The 19,697-nt window shown below is 35.8% G+C and overlaps 1 protein-coding gene and 1 pseudogene across 1 annotated transcript; one reads left to right on the plus strand and one right to left on the minus strand.

Annotated features, from left to right (window-relative positions):
* Positions 1-1,547: 1,547 nt before the first annotated feature.
* LOC100655769 (olfactory receptor 4F15-like) lies at positions 1,548-2,513 on the minus strand. Its single transcript, XM_003418710.2, has one exon. The coding sequence runs from the start codon at positions 2,484-2,486 to the stop codon at positions 1,548-1,550; it is 939 nt and encodes a 312-aa protein (XP_003418758.2). The 5' UTR covers positions 2,487-2,513.
* Positions 2,514-5,943: 3,430 nt separating this feature from the next.
* LOC135232572 (olfactory receptor 4K15-like) lies at positions 5,944-18,386 on the plus strand (annotated as a pseudogene).
* Positions 18,387-19,697: the final 1,311 nt, after the last annotated feature.

Genomic DNA, 19,697 nt, shown 5'->3' on the forward strand with positions numbered 1-19,697 from the left:
AATAAAATTTGCTTCTAATTAATTAATTTGAATCTACGTCATCTTATAGGAAGCCACATGATTGAGCAGCTTCTGTGATCTGCATACACCCTCATCACAAATTCCAAAAAAAACCCAAAGTGATCCTGTGAAATAGCCACTAAAGAATTTGCTAAAAAATTAGAAAGTTAAACTGATATCTAGGTTAGTTGATAACAACAATAAAAATTCTATGATGAAATTTTCCAAACAGGTAATTTTGTCTAAACATTTTAAGATTAAATATGTTTTGGCCCAGAGGTAATATTTATTCTTTAACCTAGAAGATACAGTAGAATCATTTTTTATGTTCAACATGAAAGGGGGAACACTATGGAAGATGCTTTATTCTGCTCAGTTTCAAATTATACAATGAGAAATACAATATGAAAGTTAAAGGAAGCAAATTCCATCTCCATACAAGAATGCAATTCAAACAAGTAAATTTTATCAAATGATATTGTGTTACTTTGTATGGTAGTGAGTTTCTCACGTCTATAAGTCAATAAACCCAGGCTTAGTGGCTGAACATAGTGTTCATTCCTGAATTGCATCCATTGTTCACTTGTTCAGCAAGATAACATATGAGGTCCCCTTTCTTTAATATTTTTTCAGTGCCAGCCTAGTCATACTCTCCTTGGATGAATGTCAATTTTAAATTCATACCATTTTACTGTAGTACACATTTAAAAAAAATGGTTAAACTCAAGACTGAGACAAGGAAGACATCACTTTGCTCTTTTAGTGATCACATCTTAAAATCAAATTCAAAACACTTCTGATTATTTAACTATTTCTCTGCCCACTTCATAGCTTTCTGCATATATAAATATTAGACAATATTTAATTGATTAAGAAATGTAATTTCTTCCCAATACAATATTAACATTTAAAAAAAATGCAATTGCTGTCGATTTAATTTCAACTCTTGGTGACCCTATGTACGTTAGAGAAGAATTGTGTTCCATGAGGCTTTCAATGATTGATTTTTATGAAGTAGATGCCTAGGACTTTTTTCTAAATTTTAATGTATCTGAGTGCATTTCTTAAAATAAGAAATAGTGTATGGGAAGAAAAAATAGGAATAGCAAACCAGAACCAACAGAGAACATGAGCCTGCTTTGCTTCTGAAGAATAACTGTGCTAAGAACCAGTCATTTCCTTTATAAGAGAGTATTTCTTAATTCAATGACAGAGGGAAATATTAGCATCCACCAGTAGCTCTGCAAATACAGCTCTATAGCTTCAAATTCATAAAAACCTTTAGGATGTTCTATTAGCTAGTCGAAATGTCAGCCACACAAAAAGTATATTTGCTGTATTTTAAAGTTGTATAACTATACCAAATTATTAGATAAATAATTAAATATATGACACAATCATTGATCATTAGCTTGGAATAAACTATGTATGGTTTTTTGAGCAGCTGAATTTAGGACAATAAATTATTCCAACATAGTATAAACTTTTAAACTTCGTATTAGCAGCAGTGCTTGCAGAAGGTAACATTGGTACTCTAATGAATTTTTCTAGAAGACCTTCCTCAAACTCAGGAGTTGACTGCTTAGTCTTCTCATTGCCATCTTCATGTCCTTGTTCCTCAATGTATAGATGGCAGGATTCAAGACAGGTGTAATCATGAAGTCCAAAAGAGCAAGAAACTTATCCACTGGCACTGTGGGAAATGGCCACACATAGATAAAGATGCATGGTCCAAAGAACAAAACCACCACAGTGATGTGAGCTGACAAAGTAGACAGGGCCTTGGACAAACCACCTGAAGAGTGTTTCCATACGGTGACCAGGATGAAAATGTAGGAGAAAATCAATAAGAAGAAGGTTCCCATGGAAATGAACCCACTATTGGCAGTAACCATGAACTCCAGTTTGTAGGTGTCTGTGCAGGCAAGTTTGATAAACCAAGGTAGATCACAGTAAAAACTGTCTATCTCATTAGGGCCACAAAAATGCAAATGGACAATAAAAGCTATCTGGGTCACTGCGTGAATGAGACCAATAAGCCAAGCACCAACCAGAAGCCAAATGCACATGCGTGGACTTATAATGGTCAGGTAATGAAGGGGCTTACATATGGCCACATATCGGTCCAAGGCCATGGCTATGAGCAGCACCATCTCAGATCCACCCAGAAGATGAAGTACAAAAATCTGGATGACACACCCCTGGAAGGATATAGTGTTTTGCCCAGAGTACAAGTCAGAGATCATCTTAGGCACTGTTAAGGTAGAAAAACACAAATCCATAAATGAAAGGTTGGCTAACAGGAAGTACATAGGGAAATGCAAGTGAGAGTCAAAAGTCACTGTAAACACAACCAGGAGGTTTCCCAGAACAATTGTTACATAAAACACTGTAGAGAAGGTAAGGAGGAAATGTTGCATTGGTCTAGAGGTAGAAAGTCCCAGGAACACAAATTCAGACATCTCAGAGTAATTTGATTTGTACATTGACTTTGTTGTTGCCTAAGAGTCCAAAAAAAGGAAGTGACAAAAGGGATATATATCAGAAAGAAACATTGACAAAAACAGATTTTAGTTGTTTTTAAATTCTGGTATGAAAAGAAATCTTCACTAATAGCTAAGAAGTATTTGGAAAAATTCATGAAATTCATTTAACCATTCAACAAATATTCATAATGAACATTTACTGTATGCTACAATCTATGTTAAGATCTGAGGTAAAACACAGAGCTGACTTCCTGGGGTTTATAGCATAATGGTGGAGCTAACAATAAATAGGCATAAATACAGATGTAATTACGTAAATACAGAGGTAAATTATGATAACATTGAAGGAACAAAACAGAGTACTGTGCAAACAGTGTAGCTCATCAAAGAAGGGCCTGCCCTGGACTCTGCTAAATATGTTGTTATTACTAAAATTTAAGTAAAGCAGTCCAGCCTAAGTAAATATCATGTGCAAAGGCCATGAGACAGGAGTCCAGTGAGGCAAGAAGATGAATCGTTGAAATCAGGCCAGATCGACAGGCAGAGTGCAGACATGACAAAGTCTTGTATTCCTGATGAGAACTTTGTTTTTTATCCTAAGAGCAATAGAAAGACATTCAAGGATTTTCAGCAATAGTCTGATCATATTTCTGCTTTTAAACTGTCACAGTATCTTCAATGCAAAGAACAGAATGAAAGGGCTAGAGTGAAGCTTTAAGTGACCTATCAAAAGGCTCCTGAAGAACCATATCCCATCAGTCTAGACAGGGTGAATTACTCAGCCTATGATATTGACATAGCAGATGACACTTGGAAAAATGACATAAGTTTCAAGTGGATACTTAAATGTTAAAAAAAGAAACAGAACAAAAGAAAGCATAGAATTATTTACACAAATATTAAGTGGAAAAATTCATTTTAAACATATCCCTGTTATTCCTAAAACCTGGAAAAAATATTGACAGTATTCAAAAATTAAAATTTATGCATTACATATGCATATGTATACACACATATACATAGATATATAAAGATAGCCTATACCCAAAAACCCAGTGCCGTCATATAAATATATAAATATATACATATATATATTTTTTTATACTTATATAGATACAAGCACTCTGAAAATAAAAGTAAAAGCAAACTGTTTAAAATAGTTAAAAATATCAGACAAATGATTAATACCTTTAACATAAAATTAGTTCTTCCAGATAGACAAGGATAAAAAAAATGTGGTTTATTAATTTAAAAATAAGTAAAATATATAAAAACTATTGACAAAAGTAATACAAATCAGCAATAATCATGCCAAAGATAAAAATCTTATTAGTCGGAGGACTTTGAGGTCAACTGGCTTAACAAAGTTAATTAAGAAAGTATTCTGCATTCCACTTTGGTGTCTGGGGTCTTAGAAGCCTGCGAGTGGCTGTCTAAGACAGATCTATTGGTTCTCTCCCACCCGGAGAAAAGGAGAATGAAGAAAACCAAAGACTCAAGGAAAATACCAGCCCAAAGGACTAAAGGACTACATAAACTACATAAAGGACTCATCATTATGAGACCAGAAGAACTATATGGTGCCCGTCTACCACCACCAACTGCCCTGACAGGGATCAAAGCAGAAAAGTCCCAAACAGAGCAAGAGAAAAATGTAGAACAGAATTCAAATTCACATAAAATGACCAGGTTTACTGGTCTGACAGAGACTGGAGGAACTCCCAAAACTATGGCCCCAGGACACTCTGCTAACCCAGAACTGAAAACATTCCTGAAAACCACCCTTCAGACAAAGATTAGGCAGGCCTATAAAACAAAAAGTAACACACTTGAAGAACATGCTTCCTACTACAATCAAATACAGGAGACCAAATGGGCAGCTCCTGTCCAGGGGCGGGACAAGAAGGCAGGAAGGGACAGGAACTGGACAAATTGGCACAGGGAACCCAGGGTGGAAAAGGGGAGCATGCCGTCACATTGTGGGGATTGCAACCAATGTCACAAAACAATATGTGTATGAATTTTTGAATAAGAAATTAACTTGAGCTGTAAACTTTCACCTACCTAAAGCACAAAAAACTCCAACTCATTAGTAATCAAATAAATGTAAATAAGGTATATGTGCTACTTTGTACTGAGTAAATTATCAGTTTTTTTTTTAATTGATGATTTATCATGGATGAGACTATGAGGAAATACTCTCATATACCGATAATAGAGTGCGAGTTGATAGACCTTCTCCAGAAGGCACATTTAAAATATAGGAGCTTAACAACGACTGTGAGGATGGCAAAGGACCAGGCAGTGTTTTCTTCTGTTATTTCCTTCTGGTTGCTATGAGTCAGAACCGACTCGATGGCCCCAAACAACAAAAACGTCAAAAGTTTAAAATTTTCCTTAATTATGACAGAATTCCATTTCAAGAAAATTTCCATAATGTAATAACAACAGAAAAGCTAAAAGATTTAGCTATGGGAGCACTTATTACACCATTGTGTATAGAAAAAAAGATTTAAAAATAGCAGCTTAATGCCCACAATAGGGAATGAATCTATTCATACTACTTCCAAATAGAGAATGCACTCAATCGTATATGTAGAAACAATAATCTATTGATATTTTATACAAGTTGATCATGATGTAAGTTTTCCTAAAAACAGATTATAAAATAAAATGTATAAGAAACCCATTTTAAAATATTGTATGCCTAGGAAAAAAACTAGGAAGATGCTTATCTTTAATCCTTCTCAATAAATTTTTAATACCTGGGCTCAAATGTACTAGGTTGTTGTTAGATGCCATCTGGTCAGTTCTGACTCACAGTGACCCTATGTAAAATAGAACGAAACACTGCCCGGCGCTAAGCCATCCTCACAGCCGTTGCTATGTTTGAGCCCATTGTTGCAGCCACTGTGTCCACCAATCTCCTATTCTGAGTGCCTTCCAACCTGAGGGGCTCATCTTCTGGCACTATATCAGACAATGTTCCATTGCTATTCATAAGGATTTCACTGGCCAATTTTTTCAGAAGCAGATTGCCAGGTCCTTCTTCCTTTCTGTATTAGCCCAGAAGCTTCACTGAAAACCTATCCACCATAGGTGACCCTGCTGGCATTTGAAATACCATCAGCATAGCTTCCGGCCTCGCGGCACCACACACGCTACCACAGTACGACAAACCGACAGTTGAGTGGTGGCATATTTGGTTGAACCACATGAACCTTTCATTTGATCAAAAGCTTGTCAAATATTATCAGTTTTATAAAGTTCACTCTAATATATTATATTTTTCTTACACAATTTCCTAAATTATTTTCCCTTTTAGCAACCAAACATTATTGAATTGATTACTACAGGTTCCCCACTTGCACTTCACCACGAATCTCTCACCCAGGCCCTATACCACAGACAACCAGTCTTTCTCATGTTTTTATCCCACACTCTGCTACCCCGCACCATGCCCAGGTTCAGCTCGGACATGACCCTTCACAGCTTCAGCAGGAGAGCAGCAGAATCAGGTGGGAGAATCATGGACCCAATAGAGGCAAGAATAGACTTGACAGCAGCCAGGCCAAGTGGAAATGGGAGTCCTGAGGGTTATGGATATGGAGCAGGAATTCTAGCCAAAAGAATATCTTACAGGGTTACTGCTAGAAGGCCCTATCACAAGGGCAGTTATGGGGAATTTTATAGCCAACAACTAAGAAAAATAGAGAAATACTGAGCTAGCGAGAATGAGACAATCCCTGAGGTCAGTGGCAGTGGAAGTGACATTGCAAGGGACCGATAGCCAGTCTCTCTCTAAAAGGAACTCACCATGCAATGTATGGATTTTAAAAGATGCATATTATGAACTAAAAAAAAAAAAAAAAGTTCATTCAGTGTTTTCACAACTATAGAAATGAACAAAACTATTTTAAAGGCCAAAAGAAAATTAAAAAAAAAAAAGTACTGATAGTTTTTTTCTGAGTGGTAGAAAATCAGGTAATTTCCTTTTTTCTGTATTATCCAAATGTTGAAAATTAGTTTATTAATAAACAAATTGTCTTCATTTGATACAGTTCAACAGGAGAGGAAAACATTGTCAACAAAAGATCGATCTGGCTATTATAGTTGATATAAAGTTCAATATATTACTTCCATAAGGGGGAGATCTAATTTAAAAAAAATGAGAATATGTGCACACATAACTTATAAAGGCAATGACACATAGAAATGGCCAATAAAAATATTTAATTATGTTCAATTCACTAGTCATTAAGAGCTTCATTGCTTTTTTGTTTTCCCAATAGATAAGCAAAAGGAAAGATAGAGAGAAACAGAGAGAATTCTCAGTGTTTTCAAGGTTTCAATATAACAATTAGCTTTATACACTTTTGGAAGTATTACAAATTGACAATAATTTTTTATAATCTAAAATGTGCAAGTAAATCTCTCTCTAGAAATACAAACATAAAGGCAATTTTTTTATATATAATACATATAAAAACCCACTATACACACATAAATTTACATGATCACACATAATACATGCACATAGGCATGCATACATATAATCCATTATTGTCAGGCCAATTGATAGGGAAGTATTAATAACATTATAGTACATCTAAGCATCTGGCTGCTAACCGAAAGGTCAGTGTTGGAACCCACCAGATGCTCCAAGGGAGAAAGATATGGCCGTCTGCTTTTGTGAAAATTTACAGCCTTCCAACCCCTATGGGGGCAGTTCTATTGTGTTCAATAGGGTCTTTTCGAGCTGGAATCCAACTCAAAGACAGCCAGTTGTATTGTTGTTTATATATAAGGGAATACAATATTATAATCAACTAGATATACAAATAAGGACCGATTTCCAGTTTTAGTGAAAAGCTAGAAAATGCATAATAAACTCAATAACATGAAACACTGTGTGTGTGTTCATGTTTGAATTTTAAAATCTTCAAAAATACACACAAATTTTTAGCAGTGGTGAATCCTGGAAAGCATAATTACATATGGTTTTCAATTTCTATGTCTGCAATTCTGTATTGTTTAAAAGGTCTAAAATAACCTTGTATTACCTTTGACTTAAAAACTAATTTTTAAAAATACAAACTAAGGTTTGAGTAATCAGTTCAGTAAATTCAGAACACAGTGATGTCAATACCGCTCACATAAGTATTGAAAAATTGAAATAAATTTTTATGAATGTGTGAACAACTGTTTTCTCATAAAAAATCACAAAAGTCACTTTTAGAAAATGCACCCAGTAAGGAATTCCTCCCTGAAGTAAAATCTCATATTCATGAGCAGTCTTTTGCTAGTTTCTTAAAAATAACTGTTGTTCTGTTGATTGATACCAGGAAGGAAGGAGATGACAGAAAAACAAAAATAAGGGAGAAAAGGGAAGGGATAGACATAAAGACAGGAAAGAAATATGAGAAGAGGAACAGAAACAAGCAAGAAGAACGCCATAAAGTTAAGAAGGAAGCAGACAGCACACAGTGACGTCTGCCTTCAGGACACCTCAGCATGGCGCATAAAGTGCTTGGGATCTGTCCACTGCCCATCTTCCTAGCCCATCATCTTTCCCTGCATAAATTTCACTCAAAACCTCATGAAGTACAGTCACTCCTTGCTCTTTCATGACGGCTTGTGTTTACCTTGCTTTTGGTCTCCATGAAAGGATTCCCAAACTTTTTCCTTTGATTGATCAAATCCCATACTAAAAATTCCACCTTGTTCATCAATTCATCAAACATGTCTCCCTCTCCCTTCCACTCAGAATTAAACATCCCTCCTCTATACTAGCATACCACACTTGCAACCTCTCAGAATACTTAGTTTGTTACATTAGAATTAACAATGACTAGACTATCTGTCCTCTGCAAGGCCTATGAGCTTATGGATGGAGATCAGGGACTGTCTCTTATTCATAAATCTGGCCCATAGTAAGTGTTGTGAGCTTGGGAGGTTAGATAGACACGAGCATGCATATACATATAAACTCATGAATAATTTATTATAATGATTTCTCAGTAAAGAATATTTTATTCCATTATCTTGACCCTATTGAAGACTAATGACAATGGAATTATAAAATAAAATTTTCACTCTAGAATATTTGGCCGATCTGAGGCAGTCCACATTAAATTCAATTTCCAAGGTCCATTTCATTAGTCCCTACTGAAAGGCAAAGTAACCTAGACTCAGAAATTTCCTGTGAATCAAGGCATGATCCATGCATATGGAGCAACACATACAACCTGAAATTAAAGTTCTGGTTTCCCCCTTGGAAAAGTTAGAACCAGCAGGTGTTCAGTAAATGCTTATTGAATTGGAAAATAGAAATGGAATTAACACAGAGAGGAAGAGAGAAACAGAGACTGAGAGAGGGCTGTTAATTTTGTAATGTTCTAGCATAGGTACTAGGCATTACCTGTATAAGGAAAATAGCTGATAATTGAAGCAAGCTACTTACTTTAATTATATCTTCCCCACTTACCTGGCCAAAAAAAAGGATTCCAGAAACCAGTATTTTCAACTGTTACTAGATCTTTACTATTATGTTTCCCTCTTTGATAAGGGAGGGTTAGTAGTTCTCACAACTGTTCTACCCTAAAAAAGCCTAACGATAGTGCTCGGTGACCACTTGATGCCCCCTGGTCTGAATTTCCAGGCCATTCATCATGGGAGTACTGCTTTTCCATTCCCAGGACTTTCAGTGGGGAAAAAAATTCTAGACATTGGGTTGTTCTTGTTGTTATAAAACAAAAGAAGCTGTTATAAAATATGACAGCAAAATATCTTCCAGGAAAATCACCATCTCCTAACATTTGAATATCTGTTTATAAACTGAATATCATTTAGACTAATAACAGTGCAAAAGGAATAACTATGAACAAACTCATTAAGTAGTCATCATTTAAAATTCCATTGGAAGCATATTACTGAAATAGCCTAATTAACACTCTACCTACTTTATGACATTAGGTAATTAGCATACCATTTTTAAAGATAATAATATTAAATAAGTACCAGGGGAATTATATTGTCAAAGGTCACTATGCTAAGTGTCAGAGCCAATATTAAAATGTACTTTTTTCCTATATCAAATCTCATGAATTTAACCACCACACTGCACTGCCTCCCTTTTATTCATTCTGTATCATAGAGGATTTCACAGGTTTATTTAGCTTTAAAACTTTATAAATACTAGCTCATTTCTTCTTTTGAACAAAACCATGAAGTGTAAATGAACTACTCTCCCACCTTAACAGATGCACAAGTGAAGTTGTAACTCATCTGCAGTCGGTGGCAGAACAGGGACTAGAACTCACGTCCCTGGAATTTGGTCTGATTGCCTTCTCGTTGAGTGACTAATATCAGACATACTGAATGCCTGCAGTGCTGCTCAGAAAAGCAATATACACGCACAGAAGAACAAACCCCACACAAGCATTCAACACTATTATAAGAACCCCCTTTCAACGTATTGTATTAACAAACTTGATTTAATTAAATTGCTCTCAAGTTCTACATAACACCTTGCATGTTTGATCAATTTCAAACTGCAGTATTTTGTAAAAATCTTCAATTTTTTCACCTTTGGTTTTAGGCTTGGGACATAAATTTGAATAGTCATATTAACTGGTTTTCCTATATGGATATTATTCTATCACTGATAGCATTGTACTAGAGGATAGTTTTTGAGATTTTTTTTAATAACAAATGCAACACTGTCCCTTTTTAATTTATTCTTCCTGGCATAGAAGACCATGTTTTTTGTTTTTTTTATTCACCTAAAAAAGGCCAATACCAGTCTATTTCAGGTCACCAATGCCTAGGATATTGATCTTCAAGCATTCCATTTCTTTTTGGATGCTTCCAATTTTCCTTCTTTCATACTTTGTACATTCACGTTTCAATTACTAATGGATGTTCGAAGCTGTTACTTCTCATTTTGTGCCATGCCACATCTGCAATTGAAGGTTCCCAAAAGTTTACTCAATCAGCTTCATAAAGGTCAAATCTACTTGAAGAGGCAACTCTTCTTCAGTCATTTTTGAGTGCCTTCCCGCCCCAGGGACTCATCTTCCGGCACTGCCTAGGACAGTGTTCTGCTATTATTCATAAGGTCTTCATTTTCTAAATTTCTTAAGAAGTAGATCATCAAGTCTTTCTTCCTATTCTGTCTTAATCTGGCAGCTCTGCCAAAACCCGTCCACTATGGGTGACCCTGCTGATATTGAAATACCAGTGGCATAGCTTCCAGCATCACAACACACAAGCTACCACAGGATGACAAACTAAAAGACAGATAGACCTCGGAATGTCCAGCCTTCAATATGGATTACACCTCAATATAAAGAAAACAAACATACTCACGACTGGACCAATAAGCAACATTATGATAATCAGAGAAAATACTGAAGTTGTCAAGAATTTCATTCTACTTGGATCAATAATCGGAACCCACGCAAGTAGCAGTCAAGACATCAAATTATGTATTGCATTAGGCAAATCTGCTGCAAGAGACCTCTTTAAAATCTTAAAAAGCAAAGACTTCCCTTTGATAACTAACATGCACCTAATCCTAGTCACAGTATCTTCAGTCATCTCATATGCATGCAAAAGCTGGACAATGAAAAAGGAAGACTGAAAAAAGAATTGACACATTTGAATTATGATGTTAGCAAAGAATATTGACTATATCAAGTCCTGACAGAAGAATGAACAAATTTTCTTGGAGGAAGTGCCAGAATGCTCATTAGAAGGAAGGGTGGGAGACTTTGTCTTGCTTACTTTACACACATTACAGGAGGAACAAATTCCTGGAGAGGGACATAATGCTTAGTAAAATAGAGGGTCACTGAAAAAGAGGAAGCCCCTCAGTAAGATAGATTGACATAGTTGCTGCAACAATGGGCTGAAACTTACCTACTATCATGAGGATGGCTGAGACGTGTTATTACACATAAGGTCTTGTAAGTTGGAATTGACTTAATAACACCAACACAACAACAACAAAAACACAAAAGACCTAATCTGGAGAGTATAAAATGAATGAAAAGTTGGTGTGTTAATTGTATTATTTTATATCAAAAGGGTTTTTTTAATCTAATAATCAAAGAGAAAGGGAAATCTGGACCTAGTATAATTTTGAAAAAAAAATGTGCTAAATCTAACTGTACAGCTGAAAGCTCAATTCATAATGGAGTATAATTTTCCTTCATTTCTTTTTAAAATTTCACTGAACCTATCAGACTCTTTGACCAAGCCAATAAAATAACATTGAATGGAAGTAAAAGTTGAACATTTTTTTCTGGATGAAATGATGGTTATTTTGCAAAAACTAATAAGTTTCTATTATTGAAATCATTCAAGCATAATCCAAAAAATTATTTTGTAGAATTGTAGGTTTGCAATGTCTGTTTATTTACAATGAGACGATTTTTCTTTAGCAGCCAAACTGATTGATTTTAATATAATTTTATAGCAGAGTGAATTTAATTAGCAGCTATATAATGTGTTAATAAAAAATTAATGAAAACAGCAGAAAAGTGTAACAGCTAATGTATATGCCCATCTCTTTAATGGCATTAAATCAACTCATTTGACTGAAGAAATAAATTGATGTAGAAACTTGAAAGTAGCTCTCAGCTAATGACCAATGGTGCGTACTCATTTAAGAGTACCAAACATCGAGTGAATACTTAAAATCAAACATGAATAAGAATTCTAAGGAGTAGTAGGAATAATGGGTACAGGCTTCAGTCATTAATGTTTATTGAATGCCCCTACTATTATTTTAAGTACTGTGAATTTGAACTTATCTGAATAACAAAAAATTGTGTTATTTCATATAAGATTCACAAACTTAGAAAAATCACTTCATTGAAAAGAATACCCTCTAAGAAGGCCAAACCTGAGCTTTCGATATCTGAGGAGTTGAAAATTTTACCTGCTCAAAATACATTGAGTATTATACTGAGAAAAAAAATTCCTATTGTCAAAATTTCTTTGTACAATTATTATTTCTAAACTCTTAAAATTGAGATTCAAACATGGTATTTGGAACCATTTTTTTTGTTGTTGTTGTTGTTCTCTTTATATTCAGAGCTAAATTTATTCATGATAAAATAATTTTAAAAATACAGTATAGTATAAAGTGCAAATTCAAACTCTCCATTCTCCCACCAGCTCCTCTCCCAAGTAACCACTGTTAAATACTTTCTACAAAAAAAGTTCTTTATATACTATCCTTTTTAATACAAATTGGATTGCACTACATATCACAAAATATATTTTTAATCTGTCACCTAACATACTGTGTGTTTTTAGCAAAGTTTTTCTAATGACTGGAAAAAAATGAGACAAACAGAAGAAAGCCATCCTACAGAGACACTATATTCACAGCCACCTTTTCTTGGTGAGCTACGTGGGGTTGAGATGAGGGTATGTGACTCTGCCCCCTCCATGTTCAAGGTTATCTTAGTGTAATAGCCACATTTAAATGTTTGTATTATTGTATATTATTCAGCATATTCACACCTACATACACAAAAATCCGATTAATGCCTTCAAATGATTCTGACTTACAGCAATCCCCTGTATGACTGCGTAAATGGTTCCGTAGGGTTTTCTTAGCTGCAATCTTTATGGAGGATCCCTGGATGGCACAAATGGTGAAGCACTGGACCACAAACCAAAAGGTTGGCAGTTCAAACCCCCTTGGGAGACAGGCCTGGAGATCTACTCTGAAAGCTCACATCTTTGAAAACCCTAAGGAGCAGTTCTACTCTGCACACATGGGGTTACCGTGAGTCATAAACAAAAGAAGAAAACTAACAATAGCATCACCGATCTTTATGGCATCCACTTCTGGAGAGTGAACAGTAAAAATTATTTTTTCTTTTCTTAATAACAATAAAGGAGGTGTGTTTTAAATAAATTTTCTCTTAATTATTCTTCATGTATATAGAAGCAGTCATTCAAGCAAATCTAAATATGATTTTAAATAAATTGGAATTTAAAATACTCTTCCATATTCTATGCTTGCAAAAACAAACAAGACTCTTCTAAATATATATTTAATTACATGGAAAAGAAAATGAAACAGTACATATGCAAAGATGGTGTTACTTCTAGGTAAAAAAGTAAGACTAGAAGAAGGCAGGCAGACAGACACAGACTCTCATATTTCCTTCTCGAACCTCTGAAGTGTTGCAATCTTGAAAAATAGAAATGAATTTATGTGACACTCTGTAAATGAAAATAAAAGTAAATTTCCATATTGCTTTGTTACTTAGAAGAATGTTAATGCTGTTTATTATTTAATATGTTAATATTAGAACATTGGTAGAGTAAGCACAGATTTTTGAGACCTTAATAAGAACTTGGCAGCTAACCAAAAGGTCGATAGTTTGAATCTACCAGCCACTCCTTGGAAACACTACGGGGCTGTTCTACTCTGTCCTGTAGGGTCGCTATGAGTTGGAATCGACTCAGTGGCAACAGGTTTTATTCTCCATTAAAACCTGGAAAACTCAGCAGTTCAAGGTTGACTGTTCAGTGACTGGCATGGCAGACGTGCATCAGTGACTAGCTCATCTCCCACTGCTGGCTGTTCACTCACCACTCACAAGTCATCTATCTGACTTCAGCAGGGATAGGAAATGACAGCTTACTTCTCAAATACTATTTGCTTTGAAAACAGTTAAAAAGAGAAATGTTTTAAAGCTGTGCTTATCATCTATCATTAGGACCTTAATCACTGAGTTGACCGGGTCTCACTGTCTCTAACTTTTACAAAAGGCAAACTATCAGGCACTGCTCTCAATTTTGGGAAACTCAGAAACTAAGAGGTCTCCAAGGAACATGGTCTGGGTAGCTTGACATTTTCCCCCCAGGGGCTATTCTCTGCAGCAAATATATGACTCACTGACAGGGACACTCTCCCTTGAACACTAGTCACAGCAGAAAAATGGATTGTTTTGCTTCAAAATTAATTTATATCAGGCTCTAGTTACAATATGGACTAAGCTTTATGTATGGAAAACAGATATGATGTCTTTCTGGAAAGATACAGCCTACATTCTATGAATGTTTTAACTTTTCTTTTTTGCCTTTTCTCTATCACATTAAAAACAATGTCATAATGCTTTGATACTATTTTTCCACACATACTCATTGAGATTGTTTCTAAGTGCTTCATAGCTCCCAGAAATATCAAGGGTTTCTCACTCAGCTACATCCTGTGACTTCTGGACTGTCTACTACACCAAAAGGAATGCCTTCCATAAGGTCTCACAGCTCCTTAGATATCAAGGAAGAGGAAGGCCTATTCTCACAGATCCATAAACAGGAAGAACCATTGCCTTCTGGCAATTAAGGGACACCCCAGGCATAGAGATGTGACTGTAATTAAGAGTAATTTCCAAATAGGGTAAAAACTAGTTGTTAATAATTAGGCCAGGAAGAAACCTGATGAGAAAATATGAAGGGAAATCTCCCAAAAGCTGTAGCATTTGGTATGTAGCCGTGGAAATGGAATGCATTCTTGGAACTGAACAGAAGAGAGAACGGTTCTGCAGAAGGAGGACTGGAGTCAGAGAATGGTGAGTGTGCACCTAGTTACTAGGCATTCAGTTCAGAGACTTTGGCTGAATTTGAAAAACAACAACATCAGTACCTTCAATTGCATAATAGTGTAAAACAAAAACACTTTTTTTTTTTTTTGTAGGTAGCCCAAACTCAATTAGAGGAACATATGAAATACCAAGAACAATAATAATGATTATTTACAGATACATAGAGGATATTTCATATAGCTATTGGTCATTCATACATTCTTATGTCAATTACCACTGATAGGACATTTATTCACAGAAGGAATTTTATTATTTCTTCATGATTCATTGAAAGAATATTCCTCTTCAGTCAAACCAAACTCTTCTTAAAACGAACATTCTCCAGAAGTTAACTGTAGAAGGCTCTCCACTTATGAGCTATGTTGTGTTGGGCTTTTGATCTTCGATTCATTTTTTTAAGCTGTAAAGTTATTCTAATTGTTATTATGATTATGAAATAGTGATTTAAAACGTTTAGCATAGCCCTGGGCTATACTGAATTAAAAAATGTACTATCTAGCTGGTTCCCAACTTTGATAGAGGGCTATGAACATTAAAACCAGAAAACACGCAAACAAACAACGAAAAAAACCCATTGTCATCAGTCAATTCTGACTCATAGTGACCCTATAAGACAGAGTAGAACTTCCCCATAGGGTTTCCAAGGAGTGGCTGATGGATTCAAAGTGCTGACCTTTTGGTTAGAAGCATTAATGCTTAGCCAATGTGCCACCAGGGTTCCCTATGAACATTACCAAAAAAAAAACCAAACCCACTGTTGTCAAGTCAAGTCCGACTCATAGCGACCCTATAGGACACAGTAGAACTGCCCCATAGAGTTTCCAAGGAGCCCCTGGCAGATTCCAGCTGCCGACCTTTTGGTTAGCAGCCTTAGCACTTAACCACTCCACCACCAGGGTTTCCTATGAACGTTAGTCATCAAGAAATAAAAATACTGCTGGAGATCAAAGAATTCCCTAAGTCTGAAGTACACCTCAGGCTTTTTGAGTAAATTCTTGCAAGTTAGTTAAGCACTAAGTTTCATGATCAGAGAAAATTTCTTCATAGCTGCTCATGACTTATTCTTTCTTCATGCCTGTAGCATTTATTCTTTCACTAAGTGTTAGCCACTTTCTCCTTCACTAGTTTATCCGTCCTTTGTACTTAGTAAATTACGTTTGTCGGCGAAAAAATTCTGTGATTTTGCCAAGACTGGTGTTAAAGTCTATTCTTTGCTAATTTATTTAGTTATTTATTAAGGAAACAATTGTTTTATGATTCACAACCCCTAAAATTACCTTAAACAATGTGCTACATATCTTTCCAGCATTTCAAATTTGTATATAAAGGAACTATTTTTCTATTGTATAGCCTGTAAAAAAAAAAAAAATGTCCTTTTGAAAAAAAAATAGTGTACTTCAGATCCACAATATTGAATTGATCACAATTTTTGTTCATAAAATACCCTCTCATCATTTTTTCTTCTCCTTTGTGTGTTCACTTTTTCACTGATTGTTTTATTCAGTAGTAAACTACACCTATGAAAAAGTGACCTAGTATAATAACAAAACAATTGATGATAACGCACACCTGCTTATGTGCTCGTCCTTATGCTTAGCCTTAGTTCCCCTCACCTGAGATCACTTTCATCCTGAATCTTGTCTTTTTCGTTCCCTACAGTTTTATAACTTTTATAAAAATAGTGTTATTTTTTGATTGCCCTTCATTTTATGAAAAGTTATTTTGAATGAATTCTTTTGGACTTCTTTAATTTCCTTCATTGCCATATTGTGAAGATCTATCTGTATCATGTGATGCAGCTGTACTTCATTTACTGTGATTCTGAATAATATTCCATTATGTCAATATACCACAGTCGATTCATAATTTATTCATATTTTGCCCTATTAGTGGAGATGTACAGAAATTTCTCTTCACATGCATATATAAAAGTTCATCTTGGGTATGTACATAAGATAGAATTGTTGGGTCATAGGATGTGTAAATGTTGAACATTACAAAATAAGGCCAGACTGTTTTTCAAGGTGATTATACCAGAATACACTTTCACCAGCAATGCATAAGAAATATTCTGGATTCACAAACCATTTACTTAGAAAATATAATTTCATGTCCTTATTTTCAGATGAAAGTCCCCTGGTTGTTGAAACTTCTTGTGCTAAACTGCTAACCTAAAGATTGGTAGTTTCAACCCACCAGCAATTCACAGGAGAAAAGGTCTGGTGATTGTTTAGTAAAGATTATAGCCAAAAAAAAACTCTATGGAGCAGTTCTACTCTGTCACACATGGGGCTGCCAGGAATAGGAATCAACTCAATGGCAACTAACAACTATCATCTTCAGGTGAGTTTAAAACAAACTGAACCAAAAGGAAGAAGTAAACCAGTCTGCAGTGTCTGAATTTATTATTCTTGGACTTTGTGATTCACAGGACCTTCCTCTTGGTGATACTTTCTTCACTTTATTTGATCACTATTTTAGGCAACACCTTTATTAAACTCTTAATCATTGCTAACCTTGATTTCCACTCCCCCATGGTGCTGCTTATGTCAATGGTCTATGTCCATTACGTGGCCATCTGCAAGCCACTCCATTACTCCAGCATTATGAACAGACAAATGACCATTGAGTTAGTGACGATATTGTGGATCTTTGGCTTTGTCCAGTCAATAAGCTGATTAGCTGTAGATTGTAGAGCTGCCTTTCCGTGAACATAGGGGACTGGACAGTTTTTTCTGTGATATCTCATTGGCGATGAATCTAGCCTTCATAGACACCTATATTCTGGAAATGTTGATAAATGCTGACAGTGGAGTACTGACGACCATCTGCTTCATCCTGTTGCTGATCTCCAACTCTTATTTTCTGTTTACCATTGCCTTTACTCTAAAAATGAGGCATCCAAGGCTCTCTCCACCTGCACTGTTCACAGCAGGGTAGTGGTTTTATTCTTTGTGTCCTGAATATTCATCTGTCTGGCCACTCAGCATCACCTGAGTGGACAAGTTTCTTGCTGTATTTTTTGCAGTCATCACACTTCTCCTGAATTCAGCTATTTATACTGTCTAAAAAAAAAAAAAAAAAATTTTTAAGGCCTAGCCAGATGCATTGTGGAAGGACATCAAAGACATCATACATGAAGAAAGCAAGAGGTCATTGAAAAGACAGGAAAGAAAGAAAAGATCAAGATGGATGTCAAAGGAGACTCTGACACTTGCTCTCAAATATCAAGAAGCTAAAGCAAAGGAAGAATCGATGAAGTAAAAGTACTGAACAGAAGATCTCAAATGGCGTCTCGAGAAGACAAAGTAAAGTATTACAGTGACACATGCAAAGAGCTGGAGATGGAAAACCAAAAGGGAAGAACACGCTTGGCATTTCTCAGGCTGAAAGAACTGAAGAAAAAATTCAACCCTCAAGTTGCAATAGTGAAGGATTCCATGGGGAAAATATTAAATGATGCAGGAAGCATCAAAAGAAGATGGAAAGGATACACAGAGTCGTTATAGCAAAAAGAATTAGTCAATGTTCAACCATTTAAGAGGTGGCATATGATCAGAAACCGATGGTACTGAAAGAAGAAGTCCAAGCTGCTCTGAAGACATTGGTGAAAAACAAGGCTCCAGGAATTGATGGAATATCAATTGAGATGTTTCAACAGATGCAGCTCTGGAGGTGCTCACTCATCAATGCCAAAAAATATGGAAGACAGCTTCCTGGCCAACTGACTGGAAGAGATCCATATTTATGACTATTCCCAAGAAAGGTGATCCAACTGAATGTGGAAATTATAGAACAATATCATTAATATCACACACAAACAAAATTTTGCTGAAGATAAATCAAAAATGGCTGCAGCAGTATATTGACAGGGAACTGCCAGAAATTCAGGCCGGTTTTAGAAGAGGACGTGGAACCAGGGATGTCATTGCTAATGTCAGATGGATCCTGGCTGAAAGCAGAGAATACCAGAAGGATGTTTACCTGTGTTTTATTGATTATGCAAAGGCATTCAATTGTGTGGATCATAACAAATTACGGATAACATTGCAAAGAGTGGGAATTCCAGAACACGTAACTGTGCTCATGAGGAACCTTTACATAGATCAGGAGGCAGTTGTTTGGACAGAACTAGGGGATACTGATTGGTTTAAAGTCAGGAAAGGTGTGCATTAGGGTTGTATTCTTTCATCATACCTATTCAGTAAGTATGCTGAGCAAATGATACGAGAAGCTGGACTGTATGAAGAACGGGGCATCAGGATTGGAGGGAGGCTCATTAACAACCTGCGTTATGCAGATGACACAACCTTGCTTGCTGAAAGTGAAGAGGACTTGAAGCACTTACTAATGAAGACCAAAGACCACAGCCTTCAGTATGGATTACACCTCAAAACAAAGAAAACAAAAATCCTCACAACTGGACCAATGAGCAACATCATGATAAACAGAGAAAAGATTGAAATTGTCAAGGATTTCATTTTACTTGGACCCACAATCAACAGCCATGGAAGCAGCAGTCAAGAAATAAAAGACGCATTGCATTGGGCAAATCTGCTGCAAAGGACCTCTTCAA

This window comes from Loxodonta africana, chromosome 10 (assembly GCF_030014295.1).
Source record: "Loxodonta africana isolate mLoxAfr1 chromosome 10, mLoxAfr1.hap2, whole genome shotgun sequence".
NCBI classification, from domain to species: Eukaryota; Metazoa; Chordata; class Mammalia; order Proboscidea; family Elephantidae; genus Loxodonta; species Loxodonta africana.

Excerpts from the sequence above, each read along its gene's own strand:
- LOC100655769 (XM_003418710.2), bottom strand. The coding sequence starts at position 2,486 with ATGTACAAATCAAATTACTCTGAGATGTCTGAATTTGTGTTCCTGGGA.